At 69.4% G+C, this 21070-nt stretch overlaps 1 protein-coding gene across 1 annotated transcript; it reads left to right on the top strand.

The window, feature by feature from the left end:
- Positions 1 to 6082: 6082 nt before the first annotated feature.
- On the top strand, positions 6083 to 21070 carry KIAA1755 (KIAA1755 ortholog). Its single transcript, XM_075438336.1, has 14 exons — positions 6083 to 6162; positions 10123 to 10320; positions 11005 to 12283; positions 12390 to 12554; positions 13242 to 13365; positions 13773 to 13866; positions 14916 to 15002; positions 15619 to 15735; positions 16096 to 16194; positions 16374 to 16522; positions 17544 to 17682; positions 18574 to 18696; positions 19325 to 19516; positions 19592 to 21070. Exons 1-14 carry the CDS (start codon positions 6160 to 6162, stop codon positions 20558 to 20560), a joined length of 3738 nt encoding a protein of 1245 aa, XP_075294451.1. The 5' UTR covers positions 6083 to 6159; the 3' UTR covers positions 20561 to 21070.

A 21070-nucleotide genomic window follows, 5' to 3' on the forward strand; every position in this document is an offset into this window, starting at 1 on the left:
CGCTGCTGCCGCGCTCTCCCTGCCCACGCTGCCTTTATATCCGTGCCAAAACAGGAACCGCCGGCAAGGGAGGCGTGCGGAGCCGCTGCCGCAGCGCGTCCGGGGCGTCCGCCGCAGCCCCACGGCTTCTCGCTCGGCCACTGCCCCGCTGCTCCGCACCGCTGGCACCCACGCCGACGGCACCGCACCGCACGCCGGCACCCAGCAGCGCACCCAGGGCCGCTCCTCGCAGGCAGGGAAGGGGCAGGGGAAGCCGGGAGGTGACAGCTCAGTTCCCAGCCCTGTGCCAGGTGTGGACCCGCTGCGGTCGCGGGTCCGGCTCTGCGAGCTGCGTCTGACGGGGCTGTGCTTGGCCCGCTCCACTCTGTCTCGGCCGAGCAAGGGCTGGGAGCAGCCCAGGCTGCCCCTGAGCTGTCTGCCAGCCCTGCTGCCCCCCGCCCCTGGCCCGCAGGGCTCCCGCTCCGTCCCTGCTCCCGGGCGTCAGCGGCCGCTGCCGCAGCACAGACCCCCCCAAAGGCACCGAGCAGCCGTGGGCACAGCAAGGGCTAAAGAAAGTGAACGATGGTTTCTCACCCCACACGAGCAGACCCGGAGTGCCCCCACGCCCACCGGGCTGGCGAACGGGCACCTGCCCGGGCTGGGCACGGGGACGACCGGAGCAGCGGGTGCCCTGCGCCTCCGGCCCCAGACACCGACATCCATCATGGGGGAGACGTCCAGCGCACCGGGAACAAGCCCGAAGGCAAAGCCTCTGGGGCCCTGAGACGTCACAGCTCTTGGGCCTAGGAGGGGTGCAGCTGGGTGCGGGGTGCAGCCAAGCAGGGAGGAGGGGGGAGCACCTCCACGGCCCCCAGCCCGGAGAGCGGGGCTGGCCGGACCCTCCCCGCAGGCTGCCGGACAGAGGTGAGGGAAGAAGAAATTATTGAAGTTACTTTCATTTCCCATCGGGGAAGGGGCAGGAGCAGGCGCAGGAAGCTCGCTGCAGCTGATGCAGCAGATCTCAGGCTGGATCCAGGGAGGTCCTGGTTGCCAGAGGCAACATCCCCGACTCGGGCGCTTGTGAAACGCGGGGATTGCTCAAGCACAGCCCGTGGCCGTGCCCTGCGCGCTGCGGCCCCGGGGCGTCCCGAGGGACGGGACGGGGTGAGGGGAGCCTGGGGTGCCCATGCTGCAGGAACCTGGCACGTGGAGCATCGATGCTGGAGAGATCGGGGCTCCCCGATCCACTCTGCCTTTCTTCCCCCGCGTTTCAGGGGGGGTTCTTGCAGGCTGCCTGGCAGACGCACAGCGAACGCCCAGCACACGTGGCTACGGCTTGGGCGAGCGGCACTGCAGTCGGCAGCGGCTCTCGGACCCGGGGCAGGGAAACAGGGACACGGCAGCCCGGCAGGTCTGGTGCTGACGGTGCCTGCCCGAGAGGGGCAAACAGCTTGGGGAACAGCCATGGCTCCTGGGCAGCCAGACAGCATCCAGCGGCTGCGGCCCCCCCGACAGGGCCAGCCCCAGCCACCCCCGGGGGCCAGGAGCCCATGGGCAGGGTGCATCCTGCCCAGAAGGAAGCAGCCAAGAGAAGAGGAGAAGGCTGAAAGGCCAAACCCCACTGGCAGCCTCACGGTGCCGTGACCTTGCTGCCTGTCATCGGCACGTTGCTGGGTCTTGCTTGGTGCGGAGGAAAAGCTCCCCAAAGCCTCCTGTTCATGACACCAAAGCTCAGCAGAGTGGTTTCGACACAATATTTAAGACATTCAGGATGAGCACTGAGGAACCAGAACCTCTTCCATGAGGAGAAATGAAATTTTATGAGGAGCAGCATAGAGAGGAAGCAAAACCAAAACGTTTTCCTTCTCAGTTTGAGCAAACTCTGAAGGTGAACTGAAAAAACCCCTTCAAACAGCACAAACCCTGACCAAACACTCCTGTGCTTGGCGAGGAACAGCTGAAACCACATCAACACCCGGCACCGCGGGCTGTCCCAGTGCTGCTTCGTGCAAGGGGCAACCGCAGGGAACCGAGTACGAAATCCTGACCTGCCCCCCCGCGGGGTCAGAGGCTTCGCGGGTCGGGTGCCTGCGCTGGGGAAGCAGCAGTTCCCCCAGGGCTGCCGGGGCTGGGCCGGGCTCTGCTGGGCTGTACGTGCAGGACGGACAGGAGCCGAGAGGCCGGGGGGGCAGGGAGCTGCAGGAGGTTCCTCTCCTGCGCTGTGGGTCAGGACCCCCTCCCTGCTGTCCCCAGGCCACCCCCTGCTCCTCGGGCCCCACACGCTCCTCAGCACACGCAGGCAGCTCCCCATCCTGCCCACAGCTCCTTCCGCATTTCTCGCGTGATGCAACGGCCCGAACCACCCTGCAACCGCGTGCTGGGGTCCCGGGGGACCTCAGGGGCTGGGCTGTGGCTCTGCCCCGTCCCCGGCAGCCACCAGCCTGGGTGCGCTGGGCTCCCAGCTGCACGGAGCCCCGTCCCGGTGGGCACCCGGCGAGGGCTGGCTGCACCCCAGCTGTCCCCAGGTCGGCCTTCGGCAGACGCAGGGCAGCGCAGGAGGCTTTATTTCTCCTTGGGCTGCGAGCAAGGACACCCGGACACTTTTGCTTTCTACCAGAAAATCCGTCCGCATCCGTTTCCCGCGGTGCCACAACCTCCCCGGGAATTCCCCGGGGCCCTGCGGGACAGAGCTGCGTGCGGGCTGGCAGACGCTGCCGGGGCAGCGCAGGGGAAAACCCGGGGACTCGGCGAGAAGAGCGAGAGCAACCCAGCTGTTTTCCAGGGGAAATCGGAAAAGTCTGGTCCGCAGATAGGAATAAAACCTCCTTCTCCCACTTCCAGCCAGGTCAAGTTCGGTGCCACCAACAGGCCAGGACCCGTGGCCACCACGGCTGTCCCCAGCCCTGCAGGGACTTCACCCGGGCGTCGGTGAAACGCGGTCAGCGTGGAGACGCGGGCGAGCTGCGGCTCCTGCCGCTGCCACGCGTGCGGGACGGCTGCCAGCCGCACCCTGCCCGCTGCCACCTGCCAGTCCCCGGCACCCTTTGATCCTGCAGCATTTGAAGGCAGAGCCGGGGACAGGCGCGGGCTCCTCCGCGGTTGTTTTCCCGGCTGCCGGATCGGCGTGACCTGGCCCCGGCTGCCGCTGGAGCCGGGAGGGCTCCGGGGTCGCTGCTGACGCCAGCCCAGACCGCGGCACCCAACCCAGGCAGCCGGAGCCGCCGGGCACCCGCGCGCTGGCACAGCCCTGCGGGGCGCGGCGAGCAGACCCAGAGACCAGCCCCGATGCCGGGCTCACCCCTCCTCATCCTCCCTCCATCCCAGCACCCCGGCGATGTCCGGGGACCCCGGGGCCAGCGCTGCAGCCAGCGTCCTCCCCGCCCGCCGAGGGCTGCTGTCGCCCGCCGGCGGCCGGGCTCCTCTCGCAGCACCCCAGCTCGTGAGACGAGGCCTGGGAGCCTCGCGGGACACAGAAGGGGATGCAGAGAGCCGAGGGGGAGGATTCTGCAGAAAAGTAAAAATAAAAATGCAGGAATGGTGACCTCGGGCAGAGCCTGGGGGATCTGAATGGTGGCTCTGTGCCGGCGGAGGGGCAGGGCAGGAGGCCACATGCGGCCCGTCCCAGCAGCTGCTGGGGACAAACGGGACATGGAGAAAGGGAGTGACAGCGGAGGGGGAGCTCACGGGGTCGGGGGCCCGGGGGCAGCAGGGGCACCCGGGAGGCCCCCAGGAGCTCTGCCCTTTGCCTGGTCCCCAGCACCCCCAGTCCCACTCCGAGCCCCGCTGTCTCAGGGCAGCAGGAGGGCACAGGGAGCAGCTTTGGGCGCTGCAGGGACGGGGGTCCTGGGTGCGTTGGCAGGGTGGGCTGGTGCCGCAGAGCTGGCAAGAGCACCCCAGGGCGCGGGCTGGGAGCTGCTGCCCTCGGGCACTCCCCGGTGCCAGGGTGGTGGGGTCCCGCTGCGCTCGGCTTCGCACCCTTCCCCTCCCGCTCGCAGAGGGATCCTACCCGCTGGCGTGGGACCCCTCGGCCACGCTGCCTTCCTCCCTGCCCGCAGCCTCCTCGCCCGGGGCCTCGGCGCCTGTCAGCAGGCGCGAGAGCCAAAGCGAGCTCTCGGGCTCATTTCCGAGGTAACCAGGCAATTAGGGAAGGTCAGAGCATGAGCTCATACTGCCCTCGCACTCAGGGAAGCTATAAAAAGGCTGAAGCAGAGTATGGGAACTAACGCAATTAAAGGAGCAATTGGCTGCTGGTGGGGGGGGAGGAGCTGTTCCAGCAGCCCCAGTTTGCACTGGGGGTCCCGGGCAGACGGCTGGGATCAGGTCTGAGCCCAGGGCCAGCCCTGCGCGGGGCTGCGGGTCCTGAGCCACGCCGAGGGCTGCAGCCGGGCGCTCCGGCCCCGCTCCCCGCGGCCGAGCCTCTGCCACCAGGCACGGCCGCCGGCGCCCGAGCCCTTGCAGCTCTCGTGATCTGTGCGGGCGACGACCGGGCTCTCGCAAGCTCCCAGGGAAGTGGGAAGCAAACGCAAAGGCCTCCCCGGCGCCGTCCTCGCTGCGAGGCAGCCAGCAGCCCAGCTGCACCTCCTCCCGTCTCGGCTCTCGCTTTCACGGCGCGTCCTTTGGCTGCTCGCCGACCCCCGACAAATGCTCGTTACCGAGACGGCCCCGGCAGCTTGCGGCCCACGCTGCGGCCGTCCCGGCCGTCCCTGGTCCTGTCCCCTCGCCCCATCCTTGAGCCGTGCTCATAAACACGGCAGCGGAAGCGACTTCAGCCTGGGCAGGGAGCAGAGGGTCCGCGAGCTCTGGCCGCCGGGCCGGGGGTGGGAGGGCTGTGCCGACAGCAGTGCTTTGTGCTCGGACAGGCAGAATCTGCGGCTTTGGCTCTCACACTGATTGTTTTTGTACGACCTCTGGTTGCTAAATCAAACAATTCTGCCTTCAAGTCGGTACTTTCCGTCACGGAGACGGCCCCAAGAGCCGCAGGAGACGCGGTGCTTTGAGGCCGGTTCAGCAACGCGGGCTCCGAGCTGCGCTGGGTGCTCCGGTCTGAGCCCAAACCCGACCCGACGGCTGCACCAGCGCGGGCCGGGGTTTGTTTAGAGGGAAGCGTCCGCAGAGGCTGCAGGCCTGCACGCACGCACACGGACACGCACACGGACACAGACACGCACACGGACATGGACACGCACACGGACACACAGACATGCACACAGACATGGACACACACACGGACACAGACATGGACACAGACACGCACACAGACACGGACACACAGACATGCACACAGACATGGACACGCACACGGACACGGACACGGACACAGACACGCACACAGACACGGACACACAGACATGCACACAGACATGGACACGCACACGGACACGGACGTGGACACAGACACGGACATGGACACACAGACACACGCACACGGACACAGACACGCACACGGACACGCAGACACAGACACACGGACACGGACATGGACACACAGACACACACACATGGACACACACACAGACACGCACACGGACACGCACACGCAGGCGGGACCCCGGCCACGCACACGCTGCCGCAGCCCTGTGCTCCCCTGGGGCTGCCAACGACCCCCGAGCCCGGAGCTGCTGCGGGGCCGGCGGAGTGCGGACCCCCCCCCGCGCTTGCTGCCTCCGGGGGTCTCGCACCCCCCCCCGGACCCCCAGACCCCCCTCCAGCCCCCAGCGCTTGCTGCCTCCGGGGGTCTTGCACCCCCCCGGACCCCCAGACCCCCCTCCAGCCCCCAGCGCTTGCTGCCTCCGGGGGTCTCGCACCCCCCGACCCCCCCCAACCCCCGGGGGACGGAGCCGCGCCGCCCCCGCCCCGCCCGCTCCCCCTTGGGGCGCCCGGGGGAGCCCCCCGGGAGGAGCCGCCGCTGCGGGAGCTGCCCCGGGCGGCCCCGCCACCCCCTCCCCCGCCCGCCCCGCCGCGCTCGCTCTTTCTTCTCCTCCTCTTTCTTTCTTTCTCCTCCTTTTTTTTGGTTCTCCCCCAGCAGCGGCGCGGCGGGCGGGGGGGGGCCGGGCCGGGGGGGGCCGGGGGCGGGGGGCGGGGCGGGGGAGCCGGGCGGGCAGCGCTCGGCCCCGGGAAGGAGCGGGAAGGGACGGTCGGTGCCGCGGGCCCCCCCGGCCCCTCTGCCACCCCCCAGTGAACATGGTAACTCCTTCTGCTTTCCTACCCCCGCCGCTGGCCCCCCCCGCCGGCTGCCGGCCCCCGCCAGACCCGCGGCCCCCAGCTCCCCGGCACGGCGGGGGCGGCGGGGGCGATGGCGAGGTCGGGGGCAATGGCGAGGTTGGGGGCGATGGCGAGGTCGGGGGCGATGGCGAGATCGGGGGCGATGGCGAGGTCGGGGGTGATGGCCAGGTCGGGGGCGATGGCGAGGTTGGGGGCGATGGCGGAGGTCGGGGGTGATGGCCAGGTCGGGGGCGATGGCGAGGTTGGGGGCGATGGCGAGGTGGGGTTTGAAGGTGGAGGTGGGGTGTGAAGATGGAGGTCAGATGCGATGGCGGAGGTGGGGTGCGATGGCGGAGGTCGGATGCGATGGTGGAGGTCAGGTGAGATGGCGGAGGTTGGATGAGAAGGTGGAGGTCAGATGCGATGGTGGAGGTCGGATGCGATGGCGGAGGTCGGATGCGATGGTGGAGGTGGGGTGCAATGGCGGAGGTCGGATGCGATGGCGGAGGTCGGATGCGAAGGTGGAGGAGGCCGTCGGCCGCTCGGGCGGGCGCGTGCAGGGCTGAACCCACAAAGCTTAAACTTCCCTGCACAGTTTGGCAGGGGGACGGGGTGCAGCGAAGCGGGTGCCGCCGCGTGAGCTGTGCCTGCCGTGCTGGTACGGGACGGTCGGCGGATCGTCCCCGGGCCGGCCGTCTCGGGTGTCACCGGGCTGCCGGGCGCTGCCTCCCGCTCCGTTAGCGTCCGCGCCTGCCCTGGCAAACTTGCTGCCAGCAGGAGCTGCCGGGGGGGGAGAGGAATCGTTATTCAGCGCTGGTCCCGGCTCTGCGACCCGGCTCCTTTCGGAGCTGGAGGGAGAAGGGAGCCGGAGCTGAGTCACTCTGTGGCTGTGGGTAGAGTTAAACAACTTTACAGCGCCAAAACACCACAGCCCGGCTCATCCGGTCGGTGCAAACCGCTTCAAAAAGATGGGTATTTGGGGAGAAATATCAATCTCTATTTAACAGCACTTTGGCTTATTAAAATGGAAATAGCTTTGCAAATGTGAATCTCCTTATGCTCCCTGATGCCTTTTGTTCCGGTCCCGCTCCCCGGCAGCTGGCGCAGGGACGGGGGCTCACGGCTCGCTCTTGGCTTCCTGACGGCCGCGCGGCCGGCCTGGCCTCGGCGCCTGCCCCGCACGCCGCGCCGCGGTCGCCCCGAAACCTGCCCAGTGCCACAGGGCTTTGCGACACCCGTGGAAGCCTCTTCCGTCGTTCCAGGCCAAGCCGCTCGGCAGCACGGGGCCGGCTGCGTCTGGTGTTTCCCTCGGTCCGCGCTTCTCCGCGCCGCCGGCTCACGCGGTCCCCGCCGCGGGACGGGTCCCGGGCGGTTTTACTCCGTCGGCAGCGCAGCGGCGTTGTTTGCTCCGTCGGTCCGTCCTCCGGCGCGTCCCCTTGCTGTGGGGTTTTGGTGGTGGATTGGGAGATTTTCCCTTTTGCCCCTGCAGCAGGGCTGTCCCCGCCCAGACGCCCCGAGTTTATCCCAGCCTTTACCCAGGCTCCGGGTGTTTCTCCGCAGCCGCCCAGGTGCGGGACCGGGCAGGGCCAGGAGCCGGGCTGCGTGCTGCGGCCGGGGGGGCTGCTGCGGCCGGGGGGGCTGCTGCGGGGTTTGGGGGGACGGTGTCGCGACAGACGGCGGCTGTGGGAAGAGGCTGCTGGGAGCCTGTGCCTTGGCCCCGTCGGACCACGGGCTGCACCCCCCGCCCCGCAGAGCCCTCCCCGGCGGCACGGCTGGGTTTGGGGACGGCCGGGTCTGGGGCTGCCCATCACCCCACGGCCGCAGCCTGCGCGGAGCGGAGCCCTGGCGTCCCCAGGCTCGGGGGTCCTGGCTGCTCTTTCTGCTTTCGTTTGCTTTTTCATCAGTGCCGCGGGAGCCTGGCCGGGAAGAGCTGAGTCTGGTTTCAGAAGAGCTGGTTTGGGGCCATGCCGGGGCTGCGCAAGGGTGACACTGGGCAGCGGGCTCTGGTGCAGGCAGCAAGGCAGGGCTGGCAGGGCAGGCAGCGCAGGCAGACAGTGCAGGCAGCGCAGGCAGGGCTGGCTCGTCGCTCATGGCAGCTTTCGGAGCAGGACAGATCCCCCTTCGCTGTCGCAGGCGGCAGCTCCGCAGCGCGGTGCCGGGGCGGGGAAGGAGCCGAGCGTGGCGGTGCCGGGCGGGAGGCGGTGGGTGCCCGGCGGAGCGGGGAGCTGGGCTTTGCCCTGCGGTGGGGCTTCTCCAGAGCAAGGCGTCCCGTGTCTCCCGGAGCTGTGCGAAGTGGGGCCAGGCGCGAGACGGCCGGGGCTCCGGCAGCAGAAAGCCTGGCAGGGGAACGCCTGGCGGCTCAGGGCCCTGAGAAGGGACCTGCTCTCCTCCCGCTCTGCCCAGGCCCAAGGGCGGGGGATTCCTGAGCGGAGACACGGAGAAAAAGAAGAATTAATCAAAGCGTGACTGCAAAGTGCTTTAGCTAAAGCGCATTACAGCTAATAAAGCTGAATTAACCAAGGCCACTTTGTCCCTCTAGGGACCCTTGGCCAGGGATTAGCTGCCTGAAACTAACACCCACCTTCAGCTAACCCCACCTTCAGATGATCCCACCTTCAGATAATCCCACCTTCAAATAATCCCACCTGGAGCTAATCCCATCTGATTTCCCTAACCCTAACCCTAACCCGGGACCACGGGGAGGAGGGTGAGCCGTGGCTGCCCGGGGGGCAGGAGCTGGCTGCCGCCCCGGCTGCCGGCAGGACGCTTGTCCCTGCAGCCCCGGGGTCCCTCCGCCATCAGAGCTGGAGCCCAGCCCTGGGTGACGGGCCCGGCTTTGCCGTGGGCTGCAGCCGGTGGCAGGGCTGGGGGCTCCTCGGTAGCTGGCAGCTGGCGGAGGTAGCGCGCACCTTGCTCTGCAGGAGGAGGAGGAGGACGAGGAGGAGGAGGAGGAGAGATGTCGCACCAGAGAGCAGCAGGTCCCTGACCTGACCCTGCGCGGGGCAGAAACCCGCATCTCCCGCAGCAGCAGCACCGCTGCCAGCAGGAACGGTGCCGTTCGCCCAGCCAGCCCCGGCACCAGCCCCAGCCTGATGTGCTCTCCGTCTGAGCAGGAACACACCCCAGGGTGCTGGGGACATCTCCGTCCTTCCCACGAGCCTGCGGGCGCCGTTCGGCAGCCGTGTCTGTAGTCACCCCGTGCTGCCTGTGAGGCAGATGGGATGGGATGGGGTGGGATGGGATGGGATGGGATGGGATGGGATGGACACCATCTGATGGCTTCCCTGCCTGGACCCTGCCTGGACCCTGCCTGGACCCACTGCGCCAGCCGGGGCCGCACGCCCGGCGTCTCCTGCAAAGCTGGAGAGCAACCTCAGAGCCGCTGCCGCTGGACGCGTGGCACGAAACCAGCGTCCTCGCCGCGCTCTGGAAGCAGCGCAGGGCAGGGGGCTGTAACCCGGCAGGGGCTTCCCAGAAAACGCTCCAAGGACTCATTTTGAGTTCGGCGAATTCAGCGCTGAGTCTGCACCAAAGCACCCTATCCATCTTCAGATGTTTGTCCTTCCTCCCGTCCGCTGCATTCCTGCAGCGAGCCGCTGAGCCCGGCACATCCCCACGCTGGCTCGGCTTAACCCCTCGGCTGCTGCAGCTCCTCCGCCTCGGCACGCGGCGCTCCCGGCTCGTCTCGGCTCGTTAATCCACATCCCAGCGCTGGGAACCGGGCCCGGCCGTGCTCGTGCCCCCGGCTGCGCAGTGCTCGGCGTTCTCTACGCCCAGCTCCTCCCCAGTCTCCAGCCCAGGAGGGTCTGGAGCCGCGCGAGCCGTGCCAGCGTGCGCATAGCAGCGGCGCGGTGCGACGCGGGGTGCTGGGCGCAGGCTCTGCGGGGGTGCCGGCGTCCCGCTGCGGGGCCGCGCTCCCCACCAGCCACTTCCCTCCCGCAGGACGCCGGGTCGCTGGACGCGGCCGTGCAGAGTGCCCTCCAGGCCCTCTACCCCCCCTTCGAAGCCACGGCCCCCACCGTCCTGGGCCAGGTGTTCCGGCTGCTGGAGACGCGCTACCAGGGGGATGGGCTCTGCTGCCTGCTCCGCTTCCTCGTCCCGGCCAAGCGCCTCTTCGAGCACGTGCGGCAGGCCGCCTGCGTAAGCCCGCGCGTCCCCACGGGGCCGTTTGCCTGAGCATGCGATGCCTGCACAGCCGTGCCCTGCGCCGGGCTGCAGGCGCCTGCTCTGTCCCCGCCCTGTCCCCATCCCCTCCCCGCAGAGGGGCCCGCGGTCTGCCCGGCTCCCCGGCACGGCGTCGGCACAGAGCCCGGCACGTGTGGCCCCACCATAAGGGCAGGGGACACCCGGGTCACCTTGTCTCGCTTCTGGAGAGGCTCCAGGGGGGGTTTCACAGAATGACAGAACGTTCGGGGCTGGAAGGGCCCTCTGTGGGTCACCCAGCCCAACCCCCTGCCCAAGCAGGGTCACCCAGAGCAGGGGGCACAGCACCGCGGCCAGGCGGGGCTGGAATATCTCCAGAGAAGGAGACTCCACAGCCTCCCTGGGCAGCCTGGCCCAGGGCTCCGGCACCCTCAGACGTCACCCGTTTCCTCTCTGTTAGCACGGGGGGAGCATGCAGCACCCCGGGAACGGCCACGGGCTTGGGGTGGGCGTGCAGGACCCTGCTCTGGCTCAGCCCAGGGACATCCCGTCGAGTCACCAGGCTCTTCAGTCCCCGCTGCGGGAAGCGCAGAGCCGGGCAGCAAGAGCGTGCGGGGCGGCCGGGAGGGTACGGAGCCGGCGGGGGCTCTCGCTCATGCGCTGTGTTCTTCCTCCTCCCAGGCTCCCTACTTCAACCGCATCTTCCTCCACGAAGGCTGGCCCTTGTGTCTGCACGAGAAAGTGGTCGTCCACCTCGCGCCGCTCAACCCCCTCCTGCTGCGCCCCGGGGACTTCTACCTGCAAGCGGAGCCGTGCGAGGAGCGCGCGGCGCGCGTCACCGTCAAGCACCTCTCGGCCGACCTGCGCGCGGTGGAGGAGACGCCGGTCCCCGAGGCCGCCTACGCACTGCTCTTCACCAGCGAGTGGCTGGAGGAGGTCAACGGCGGCCGGGCCGGGGCCCCGCTGCGCACCTGCCTGGTGGCCACCGAGAGCGGCATCGCCGCGCTGCCGTGGAGCAGGATCGCCACGCCGGAGTTCATCGACGAGCCCGGGGCCGGAGCCGACGCCGCGCCCGTGGGTGCCCCACACGGCCCCGCTGCTGAACCCGCGGCCGAGCCGGCAGCGCCCGGCGTGCCCGCGCCCCGCAGCACCGTCCCGGCGCCCTACGGCAACGTCGCAGGCACCGTCCCCGGCTGCACCGTCGCCTCTCGGAAGCTGAGCCGGGGAAGATACCCGGGACTGATCAAGGTGGACCAGGCTGGGCTGCGGCAGAAGCCGGCCGCGCTGGCCATGCCCAGCCTCTGCGGGATCGTCGGCCAGGACGTGGAGGGGGAGTACGTGGACCTGCTGGAGCTCTCCCCGGAGCAGCTGGACCTCCTGGCCGGGTCCCTGCCGCCCGCCCGGGGGGCCGGGGCTGAGGCGACGCTCCCCTGGACGAGCGGGGGGCCCGGGGCAGCTGCCTGGCCCTGCGGGGGGGCTCTGAGCTTGGAGGGGGGTCCCTGCACCCCGTGCCTGGGGAGGAAGCCGAGCCAGGAGCCAGGACCGCATGGCCCACGGTGCCGCCACCGCGAGTCCTACCTGGCCGCGCTGCAGAACCCGGTGAGCTTCGGCCCCGGGCTGATGGCAGCCATCCTGGAGGAGCCGGACGGCCCCAGCCCCGAGCCACCCCCCGCCACCCCCCGGGAGACCCCCACGCAGCACGGGACGGGGGCTGGCAGCCCCACGCTCCTCGCCCGCCGTCCCCGCCGAGCGGGTCCTGGGGCGCAGGCGGAGGCGTTGGGGCGGCAGGGCAGCCCCCCGCTCCCCCCGGGCTCCAGCCACAAGTTCTCCTTCCTGAAGGGCCCGCGGCTCGCAGCGGCCCCCGGGGACGAAAGAGCCACCGGCCAGCACGAAGGGGCCTGGAAGAAGATGGCTGCCATCTACTCGCCCAGGCTGGGCAGAGCCAAGGCGGCCGGGAAAGGTACGGTCGGAGCGGGGCTGCCGCGCCTGCTGGGCTCTGCGGGGTTTTTGCGTTTCTGTGCCCGGGCGCACGCCGCCAGCGTCTCTCTCCTCTGTCCCCACGGCAGGAACGGATGCGGCAGCCGCCGCCGCCGCAGAGGAACGCGCCCTGGAAAGCAGCGGCTGCAAGCACGGCCCCTCCGTGCCTGGCACCCGCATGCCTGGCCGGGAGCCGCCAGCCTGGCAGGACCTGCACCCCGGGCTGCTGCGCGCGGGCATCGTGTGCCTGCCAGGTACCCCGGCCCGCGAGACCCTCGGGGGGATGTCGGGGAGGCTCCGGAGGGGAAACGCCGTGCTGCTGGCGGGGGTTTTCTGGAGGAAGGTTTCAGAGCTTTGCTGGAGGCCAGAAAGCCCCCAAGCAGAAAATTTCCTTTCAGCTGGGTGAAAAAAATGAAAACCATAAGAAGGAGCAGTCTGCGGCGAGCAGCTGCCCCGGCTCCCAGCTGCACCAAGCCCTCCCACTCCATTCCTCACCAGTGAAGCCGTTCAGCTTTTCGCTGCCAAACACGAAACATTTGGCTTCTTCCTTTTCCCAAGAGCTGAAAAACAGCGACAAAACCCATCTTTTTTTCAGGAAAAAAACGTCCCCAGCAGCTCTGCCCTGGCATTTCCAGGGCCAGCGTTGGTGCCGAGAGCCCTCGTGGGCTGGCGCTGCCCCTCCGGAGGGGTCGGGGGGCTGCGTCGGGTGGCACCGGGTGGCACTGGGTGGACACTGGCCACCCCAGCTGCCCAGTGCTCACCCAGGCTGAGCCCCCACGCCGGGCTGGGGCAGAGCCTGTGCCCCGGCAGCCGTCCCTTCTGGCCAGCGCGGCCAGGCTGGTGGGGACCCCAGCCCCGCAGGGTTTCCCCGCGGTGGGCTCCGCAGCCGGCGGGTGCGTGGCCGGGCGGCTGCCGGAGGGTTCGTTCTCCCCTTCCCGCAGGGAGCTCGGACCGGCTGGGCAGGGCCCTGCTCCAGGTGAGGACCGGCGGCAGCGCCTGGGGGGCTGCGTGGTGCTCGGCCGCCGAGCTGGCGAGGCTCATCCTCTACCTCTGCTCCCTCCCCAGGTGAGTGCCAGGAGGACCTGCCAGGGACCCCCCTCGGCTAATTCCCAGCTCAGGGGTCCCGGGGGGGCCCTGGGCCAAGCCGGGATGGGTGCCCAGCATCCCGCGCACGCTGCTTTGGGTGGGTCCCACACGGTCCCCACCGTGTCCCCAGTCCTGCGCCGTGCCTCTGCCGGCGGCGCGTGTTTCCGAAGGGCTCGTGCTGCCCTCGGCCGGGGTCCCACCGACACGAGCCCCTCGCCGGCGGCTGCCGGTTCCTGGCTGCCCTCACCCTGCTGCCAGGCACGGAGCCACGGGAGGGGGCTTCGAGGGGGGCTTCGAGGGGGTCTGCCCAAGGGGAGGGACCCCCGCGCCGTGGGTTGCGTCTCGCCGTGCCGTCCGCCTGCTGCTCACTGCGTTCCCCCGGCCAGGCGCGAAGCGGAGCACGGCGGGCTGACGGTCGTGGTGGACGCCAGGAAGCAGCCCCCCGCTCCCGTCCTCTTCTCGGCCCTCCGCTCTGTCCAGGTACGCCGGGCGCCGCGTGCCTGCGCCACGGAGGTGCCGGGGGGGCCCTGCCCAGCAGCAGGTGCTGCCGCCCGCGGGGGTCCCGCAGAGCCTCCCCTGCACCCGCCGCGCGGTGCCATCCCCTGCCCGGCAGCAGCTCCTCTGGCAGCCCCGGCACTGCTCTGCCTGGGGCCGCGGCTTTTACCCGGCTCGCAGAGTTTACGCGTGAGCGTGACGGTGCGGCTTCGCCCAGGCAGCCCTCGGCTGCGCTGCATCGCACTGATCTGGAACCCCCCGTCCCCTCGCGGCTTCCTGCGCGGGGCCAGTCCTGGCTCCTGGCTCCCTGCAGGGCTGGCAGTGCTCACACTGCCACGCTGCGCCCCAAGCTGCTGGCGAATCTCGGGTTTCTGAGCGCGTCTGCAGCGGCGCAGACTGTCCCCCAGCACGGCGCAAACACCCCCTTTCCCCCAGCCCCCAGCCCCCAGCCCGCGCTCGCAGCCGGCGCTTGGGTCTCTCCAGCTCCTCGAGTGCCGGCCATGAGCCACCGGCACTTTGGGACCGAAGGTCCCTTCCCAGCCCCGCAGGAGCTGTCCTTGTCCCCGCTATCGCCCGGCACCGCCGCGTGGCCCCAGCCCCTGCAGCATCCCGCCAGCCAGCCCACCTGGAAACCAGCTCCGCAGTGTCCATGTGTCCTGCTGGCAGGGTGTCCGTGCCCACGCCGAGGCAGTGCCACTGACGTGCCCCGCGCTGTCCTGGGGGGCTGTGGGTCCTCCCCACCGCAGCGCCCTGCAGCCACCCCGATAACTCCGGTGCCGAGCCCAGTGCTTCCCATGCGGAGAGGCGTCGCTGGTGCGAGCGAAGGGGTTTGCTCACCAGGCTCTGTCCGTGGGTCCTTCTGCCAGGGAGCTGGAGGATGGGGACGGGGTTATGGCCTCAGCGACCCAGCTCCGCTTCCCGTGCCGGCGAGCCCTGGCTTTGCAGTGAGCCTGGGACAACCGAGCCCGGGCACCGCCGGGTCAGCCGGGGCTGCGCCGTGGGCTGCGCCGTGCTGACTCCCCTGCTTCCCGCAGAGCGTCTCGCCGGGCTGCATCCACACCGTGCTGCTGCTGGCCGAGAAGGAGCTGGTCACCCACCGCGAGAGGCTGCCCGGGCTGCAGGTGAGCCTGTCCTTGTCCCTGTCCCCACGTTGTCTCCCGTGGGAAGAGCAGAGCCAGGGTGAAAGGAGCCTCCCGCCCTGGGGACCCTCCATCCCCTCACCGGGACCCCCCAGCTCCCCTGCTCGGGGACCCCGGGCAGGGCAGCACCTCGCCGGGGCAGGGCCCCCGCGCCGGTGCAGCGTGAGGCCGCGCTGGGACGGGCCACGCTGGGCTGCGGCGGCGGGCGAGAGCTGCCCCGGGCAGCCAGGCGCTTCCCCCGTCCCCTCCGGCAGCCCGGCACAGGCACCGGGGTAATAAATCCAGACTTCAGAGGGTCTGTTGTTCTTTCAGCGCTGCTCAGATTAATTAATGTGAAATATTAATGAGCTGGGTCCCCTAGCTTGGCTGTCGTGGCAGATCATGGCAGTCCCGGTGATCTCCCGTGCATTCAGACTCCGCGGGGCCGCCGGGAGAAGTTCCGGCTCAGCCTTGCCGGCACGCAGCGCTCCTGGGGCTGCCACGCCACGTGGGTTAACGGGCCGGGGTCCTTCGGGCAGGAGGGGGTTGTGTTTCTGGGGATGTGTCCGGGAGCGCCGGGGCCCGGTCCCGCGGCGCTCGCGAGCCCCGTGCCCCGCAGGTGGAGACCCTGGCGTCGCTGAAGGCCCTGGGCCGCTTCGTCGACAGCTCGCAGCTGACCGAGGAGCTGGACGGTGCCTTCCCCTACTGCCACAGCGAGTGGGTTGAGTTCTTCCAGGTGTCTGTTACCACGCCGTTAGCCATCGCCTCACCTCCCCGCGGTGCCCCCCGTCCCCACCACACCTTCTGTGTCTCAGACATCCCTGGAAAAGCGACGGGAAAGCCCAGGAGAGGGGAAGGGAAAGGAAAGCTCAGAGCCCAGCAGGGCAACCCCCTCCTGCCTGCTGCTGAGTGCCCCCGCCTCGAACCACCCATCCACCTCCACGCTCCCTTCCTCCTCGGCTTGAACCCGGTGCCCCACGGTCCTCCCTGCTCTGGCCTGGCACCGCTCCTCCTCCTCATCCTCCTCATCCTCCTCCTCCTCGCGGGCCCCGCTGCCTGCCCGGCCCCGCTGACCCGCTGCGTCTCCCACCCGCAGAGGCTGCACCCCTTCACGGCCGGCCTCAGGCGGGCGTCGGAGCTGCTGCAGAGCTGCATCCGGGAGCTGCGGAGCGCCGACGCGCTGGCGGGGACGCAGGTAGCGGGGCCGTGGCACCGCGCGTCGCTGGGCTTTCCGCAGAGCTCGTCTGCACCCTGCGACGTTTCGCCCCGCGTCCCCAGAGCTCGGTGTGGGGTCTCGGGGCTGCCCCCCGCCCCCTTCGCTCATCCCTGGGGTGCAGCCCCCGCTGAGACGCGTGTCTGACCCTCCGTCCGCAGGATGCGGCCGTGTGCATCGGGCGGCACCAGGAGCTGATGCGGAGAGTGCTGAGCGACGCGCAGCTGGTGTGCGTGCAGCGCGAGGCGGGCGCCGTGCTGGCGCGGCTGCGCAGGGAGGCCGCCCGGCTCCGCGCCTCGGCCGACGTCAGGTAGGAAGGGGGGCTTCACAGGGGTGCCAACGCCGGGGACCCCCGGCCTCCTCCAACAGAGCCACCCCCCAGCGACAGCGCGGTCCCCACCAGCTGCTCTCCAGCACGCCCCAGAGCTGGCACCGTGCTCCCTCCCGCCCCGCAAAACCCTCCGAGCCTGGAGCTCGCGTCCCGCCAGCCCTTTGCAGGATCTCCCGGAGGAGGCGCGGGGCCCTGGAGGGTCTCCTGCCCCGCGGCCGCTCGGCCGGGCCTGCAGCGAGCCCTCGGGGCTGGTCGGACGCAAAGCCACTAGATGGGGCCAAGCCGCGGCGGTGCCGCGCTCGTCCGGCGGTGCCGATGGACTCGTCCGGCGATGATGCACTCGTCTGGCAACCCTGCACTCGTCCGGCGGTGCCGCGCTGCTCCGGCGATGATGATGTGACGATGCACTCGTCTGGTGATGCCGTGCTCCTCCGATGATGATGCACTCATCCAGCGATGCCACACTGCTCTGGCGATGCCGATGCACTCATCCGGCGATGCCGCGCTCCTCCAGCGACGTTGCACTCGCCCGGCGATGCGCGCTCGCCCTGCGGTCCATGCCCACACACAGCCCTCATCCCACTGCTCCCTGCTGCTCCCGTCCCTCGGCTGGGCCGGGCCACGCCGACAGCCAGCGCTTTCCAGTCCCGCGTTCCCCGACGTCCCCCTTGCTCCGTGGGACGGGGAGGTGCCGGGGCACGTGCAGGGCCAGGCTGCTCCCCTGCAGCACGCCCGGCGTGTGGGGCCTGGAGCCCGCTGCCCTCATGTCTGGGTGGGCTCTGGGGGTGCACGAGGGAGGTCCATGGTCGGCTCCTGACCCGGGCACGTGCTGGGCTCACGCCAGCCACGCGTGCTGGGTCGTTGCCCATCCGCTCCCTCCGCTCCGGGCTGCCCACGCTGCCAGGGAGCTGCCCCGTCCAGAAGCCCCTGCCCAGCCGGGGGCTGCGGGAGCGGCCGGCAGCTCGCCCGGCGCTGACGCCCCGATGCTTGCCCACCCCAGGAGCAGCATGGAGTCGGCCGAGGGGCTGTACAGCCAGCTGGAGGGAGAGCTGCACGACCTGGTGTCGCAGTCCAACCGCTGCCTGCAGCGCCTGGAGTTCCTCCGAAAGGTCCGGGAGCTCGAGGCCGAGCTGGGCGAGGTGAGTTGGGCGTCCCGGGGGTGCTGCTCGGGGCGCAGCGAGGCGGAATCGTCCTCGGCGGTGTCCCCAAGGCTGAGCATTTTGGGCGCGTTTCCTCGGTTTTTGATGATGAAGGAAGCACGGAGAATCGCAGGATTGCCTGAGCTTTGATTTTCACGACGCGGCGACCGTGCGTAGCCGCGCCCGGGACGGGAAGCCGCACGCGGGAAGGAAAGGGAGGTGCTGCGGAAGCGCGGCCGGTCCCGCTGACCCCCGGCCCCTGGCTGCCAAGAAAGCCAATGGGATCCTGGGGTGCATCAAGAAGAGTGTGGCCAGCAGGATGAGGGAGGTTCTCCTTCCCCTCTACACTGCCCTGGTGAGGCCTCATCTGGAGTACTGTGTCCAGTGCTGGGCTCCCCAGTTCAAGAAAGATGAGGAGCTACTGGAGAGAGTCCAGAGGAGGGCTACGAGGATGAGGAGGGGACTGGAGCATCTCCCCTACGAGGAGAGGTTGAGGGAGCTGGGCTTGTTCAGCCTGAAGAAGAGAAGGCTGCGAGGGAACCTTATAAATGCCTACAAATATCTGCAGGGTGGGTGTCAGGAGGATGGGGCCAAACTCTTTTCAGTGGTGCCCAGTGACAGGACAAGGGGCAATGGGCACAAACTGAGGCAAAGGAAGTTCCATCTGAACATGAGGAAGAACTTCTTCCCTCTGAGGGTGACGGAGCCCTGGCCCAGGCTGCCCAGGGAGGTTGTGGAGTCTCCTTCTCTGGAGATATTCAAGACCCGCCTGGACAAGGTCCTGTGCAGCCTGCTCTGGGTGACCCTGCTTCGGCAGGGGGGTTGGACTAGATGACCCACAGAGGTCCCTTCCAACCCCTACTATTCTGTGATTCTGTGATTCTCTTGCAGCTCGGGCGCTGGCTGGACGGGGAGGCAGCGGCACGGCTGCGGGAGCTGGGCGCCGAGGAGTGGAGCCCCGACGACGCCCCGGGCTCCGACGAGCAGTTCAGCGAGTTCCTCGTGCAGGCAGCAGTATGTTCGGAGGGGGCTTTGCTGTAACACGCGTCCCGGGGGGGGCATTGCCAGCAGCGCTGCTCGGGGGCTCCGGCCCCTGCCTGGCGCGGCAGAGGCTGAAAACACCGAGTTAGGAAAGTTCGAGCATCCTTACAAAGCTGGATACAATCAGCCCAAATCTCCTGGGTTTGGAACGAGGCTTCTGTGCCAAACTTGGTGTCCCCGGGCTGGCTGCTCGCAGCCCTGCTCCGCTGAGGGGACGGCTGTGCCGCTCCCTGCGGCGCGTTGGGCTGGGGCGGCCGTTCCCGGCCCCTCCTGCACCCCATCCTTCGCAGCCCTGTCCTCCCGCATGGCCTGGACGTCCGTCAGACAACGAACAGTGGGGGACGAGGGCTTGTTCCTCCTGTTCCCCGGACGTGGAGGTCCTTCATTCAGTGCAGGCGCGGAGGGCAAGGTGGCCGAGGTGCGGAGCATCCCCGCTCTGGTCCTTCCGCCTTGCCCAGCAGCGTTTCCCGTGTGGCCCTGACGGCGATGCCGATGCCGAGCGCTGCCCCGCGGCGAGGCTCTCCGTGCCCACGCGTCCCAGCGCGGTGGCTCAGCGCCGTTCCCCCAGCACGGAGCCTGTTCCTCGCTGCCGTCCCTGCAGGCTCAGCACCAGCGCGGCCTGGCCCTGTGCCGGGAGGCGGCGGAGCTCCGCGACGCGGCGTTCCCCGAGGCAGACCCCTTCCACGCCGCTGCGGCCCTTTTCCGGACGAAGCTGCGGAGCTTCTGCAGGGAGGTGCAGCGGCGGCAGGCGGAGCGGGAGCTGCGGTGGGAGCTCGGCCGGTTCTGCAGCAAGGTGGGTGCGCGGGCTCTGCTCCCGCCGGACCCGGCGCCTCTGGGCAGCCATGAAAGCAGCCGCTTTCTCTTCCAGATCGCAGGGCTGGAGCGGGACTGCGGGCAGTGCCCAGCCCGGGCGAGGCACGGCGAGGGCCGGGCGCTGCAGTGCCTGCAGAGCTCCTTCCAGAAGCTGTCGGTGGAGCTGGCCCTGGAGAAGCTGCAGGAGATGAAGGCTCAGGTGCACAGGATGCAGAGCAGCCAGGGGCCGGCAGCCTGGACCGAGGCACGGGACAGGTACCGGGAGACCCGGCAGATCCTGGAGGAGATGCTGGCAGAGCTGCAGGAGGCCTGGGGAGCACAAGCCGACGGGCAGGGAGACGCCGTCGGCTCCCCCGGCTCGGGCTCTGCAGCCCCTCGCAAGGAAGCCCCAGCCTGCGAAGCAACCACCAGCCCCGAGCCAGTGGTGTCGGGGGGCCGGGGGGCGGCGGAGCAGCCGGAGCCCAGCGCCCGGGGGCTGGGACAGCCCCGCGCCGGCAGCGTTCCTGGCCCCGCGCTGGGTGTGGAGCCGTGCTCCCCGCAGCCCCGCTGCCGGCCGGGGCCGGAGGGCGACCGTGCCTTTCCCCCCCACGTCTCTGCAGACGCCTCCCCCCCAGACCCCGAGAGCGGATGCTGCCTGGGAGCCGCAGGACACCTCGCCCAGGCGCGCAGCCAGCCCCTTCGCCGCCGTGCCTTCACCCTGCCTGCCCAGGCGCGTTGGCCGGGCGCGGAGCCGTCGTCCCCCACCGCTGTGCCCCACGGGACTGTCTCACCCCCCAGCACAGCAGATCCGCCTGCGGAAAGGCAGGCAGAAGCCACCCAGTACTTCCAGGTTTCCAGCCAGAGCAGCTTCTCCTCTGAAGACTCGGACTCGCAGAACTCCACTGAAGAAGCCCCAGCAGCGAGCCTGGCTTTGCCCTGGGACCTCCAGAGTCCCAGAGCACCTTGCCCCTCCAAAAAGCCCCCCCACATTGTTTACCTGGAGAACCACCACACCGACAGTCCAGCTAATGCAAATGCTGAGTAAAACCAGTCCCTTCCAGCTGGGACTGTTTCTGTCCGGTCGTGGAGGTCTCCGTCACCACCTGGATGGGGCGTCCTGTGCTCGGAGCTGGGATGCTGGGGCCATTGCCCAGCCCTCGGTCCCGAGTCCTGCAGTCCCCTGTACTTAGCCCCCACCGGCTGTGGAGCAGCAGTAACCCCCTCACCAGCCTCACAAAGCTTGTTAATAATCTGCTAGGTGTGTAGCAGCCCTCGCGTGAAGTGCCTTTGCCCCTCCAAGCGCCAGGTTTGCCTCGGGACAGCGGTCAGGGTTCCCTGCAGCCGGCAGCCGTGCTCCGAGCATCCCATGGGAGCGCAAACCCGTGCCGAGGCGTTGCTGCCCGACAGCCCCACGGTGCAGCCCCTCTGTGGGGGAATTTACCGTCCCCTGCGCTGCTGCGGCAGCCCTGGCCGAGGGCAGGGATGGGCGTTCTGTTTGCATCATGCGCTCGTTAACATGGAACTAACGTTATTAATGTTAATAAACCTGAAGGGA

This window comes from Opisthocomus hoazin, chromosome 18, assembly GCF_030867145.1.
Source record: "Opisthocomus hoazin isolate bOpiHoa1 chromosome 18, bOpiHoa1.hap1, whole genome shotgun sequence".
Lineage (NCBI taxonomy): Eukaryota > Metazoa > Chordata > Aves > Opisthocomiformes > Opisthocomidae > Opisthocomus > Opisthocomus hoazin.